General features: G+C 43.6%; 1 protein-coding gene across 1 annotated transcript in view; it reads left to right on the top strand.

The window, feature by feature from the left end:
- Window positions 1-2,500, top strand: part of LOC125027587 (5-hydroxytryptamine receptor-like) — a 663,787-nt gene that overhangs the window by 659,369 nt on the left and 1,918 nt on the right. The window contains exon 8 of the mRNA XM_047616691.1: window positions 1,926-2,500. This exon is cut by the window's right edge and continues 1,918 nt beyond it. Coding sequence (XP_047472647.1) covers window positions 1,926-2,417 — 492 coding nt within the window. The 3' untranslated portion in view covers window positions 2,418-2,500. The remainder of the gene's footprint in view (window positions 1-1,925) is intronic.

Genomic DNA, 2,500 nt, shown 5'->3' on the forward strand with positions numbered 1-2,500 from the left:
TTCTTATGTGTATATGAATTATCTTTTGTTTCTCTCTCTTGTTTTCTCCGTTTGCTTATTTATTTCTAAGTAACGTTATAGATATATATTTTTTTTTGTGTGTGTTACTTTTTCGTAGACAATTTGTATGAGAATAAATTACATGCAGTACAAGGAGAATGACCGGATATGAGAATTCGTTTAAACAACAATAAAGCGCTAAACAGGACGATTATTTTGCAAATGTTAAGTGCTTTGAATGTGCCTAAAATAATAAACATACAAACCATAGAATATAGAAGGCATATATAATGAAATCATTAAAGATATAAGGGAGATTTTCGTTAAATCGCTTTGGAGGAACTCTCGCTTTGCATACATATTAAACTTCATTCAAGATTAAGTTAAGAAAAAAAAAAAAGAGAGAGAGAGAAAAAGAAATAGATAAAACAAACTGCATGCTTTACTTGTGAAGCCAAACAAGCACAGAGAGGTTCACTGGCAATGGTTAAGATAAAAGTGTGCAATGAATGCAAGGCTATTGAGCCTAGTATTTGCAATATGGACATAGGCAACAGCTGTGTGGCAGCGGCACTCGAGTATAGTGGTGCGGTTGCAACTGTGGCATACAGAGCGTGGTTTAGGAATTTCACTTTTAAAAAATCATATACTAAACTTGGATAAAAGTCATATTCAAGATATTTTTTAGGATTAGGAAGATGGTTAATAATTTAACATAAATATTTTGAAAAAAATAATGTTAAAGATAATACTACAGAGTGCAGCTGGACAGGTTAAAGTTCCTTTAAAGAAATTTGTTTTTTCTGTTGTACATGTAAATATGGTTATACTCCATTAATACACCACACACAGAGACGCATACTCAAACACACGCTGGGTTTCACACACAAACACACCCGCACGCACGCACGCACGCGCGCGCGAGCGCGCACACATATACACACAGACACACACACACATACACACACTCACACTCACACTCACACTCACACTCACACTCACACTCACACACAACACACACACACACACGCATACTGTAAAAAAAATGCGCTTGGATTCATAAAAAAAAGAAAAAAGTAGTTTCTACCACTTCAGTTATATGATTACAATCTTCTGACATCGGATTACGGGCTGATAATGTATGCTCGCCGCAAATCTGGTCTATCTTTAATTTCCTTTTTTTTTCTACTACCTTTCCGTGCTTCGCCCGGCCTCGCCAAGTATGATGAAGAATATGACAAAATTGCTTAAAATATGACTGTGTATGCACTTGATTTTTTCCGTCGTAAATTTCCCTCTAATGCTGTGAACGGGCCTGCATTTAGGATACATTTTTTGAGGTGGTTTTAATACCAGGGGAGCTCTCGCGCAAAGGCCATTATCTGGACAAAGGAGAACACACGCGGGTACACAAGGTTTAATCCGCGTACGAGGGTGAGGCATGTGTGTGTGTGGAGGGGGGTGGGGGGGAGCCTAGACCCACCTCCCTGTTTATTTGTGGTTAAACTCTTAATTACGTGCAATTTGGGTCGCCCGTTGCTGTGATGCGCTTCTAATTGCATCTATGGCTGCTTTTGGTGCCGTGTTCGTTTCTGTTGATTTAGTGCGGAAGTTTTAATTATCGCTACTGTTAGTGTACTGTTAGTAAGAGTATTAATGCGATTTCGGGTATTGCTGTTACTGATGTGTGATGTTTCTTGTAATTTAGTATTAATTAGATCAAGGTAAATTCTTTACTGGGAGAGATAGTAATGATTTCAATGAGACACTGTTGCCACGTTTTCACTATTAAGAGTATTGCTGTGATTATAATGAATTATCTCTGCCACACTCATTTCAACTACATTCAACAGTCACACCAGCCTTAACCCTGTTACATAATCGTTGTCACACCAGCCTAACCCCGGCCTCTCCTTCCCCCCCAGGCCAACAGAGGCGGCGGGAGCAGCGGAGGCGAGCCAAAGCCCAACGGCGTGACGGAGCACCAGACCACCGCCTTCACCACCGTCAACAGCGGATCGCCCGACAAAATCTCCAACAACGGGGCGGTGTCCGTGTCCTCCCACGTGAGCGAGGTGTCCAGACTGGAGATGCTGCCCAAGGAAGCCCCGAAGAAGACCAAGAAGGAGACCCTGGAAGCCAAGAGGGAGAAGAAGGCCGCCAAGACGCTGGCCATCATCACGGGCGCCTTCGTCGTGTGCTGGCTGCCCTTCTTCGTGACGGCGCTGCTCATGTCCATATGCCCCGGCTGTTACTTCTCCGATCTCATGTTCTCCATCTTCCTCTGGCTGGGCTACTTCAACTCCACCCTCAACCCCATCATCTACACCATCTTCAGCCCGGAGTTCAGAGAGGCCTTCAAGAGGATACTCTTCGGCAGGAAGGCCCAGAGGTACCGCCCGGGGAAGGTGCGCTGAGAGGAGTCCGCCCCCACCCCAGCGAGGCCGGTCCTGGACGCGGTGGTCGATGGTGAATGGTGCAATGTACTCTGTGTGTATTT

The sequence above is a fragment of the Penaeus chinensis genome, chromosome 7 (assembly GCF_019202785.1).
Source record: "Penaeus chinensis breed Huanghai No. 1 chromosome 7, ASM1920278v2, whole genome shotgun sequence".
In the NCBI taxonomy this organism is placed as follows: domain Eukaryota; kingdom Metazoa; phylum Arthropoda; class Malacostraca; order Decapoda; family Penaeidae; genus Penaeus; species Penaeus chinensis.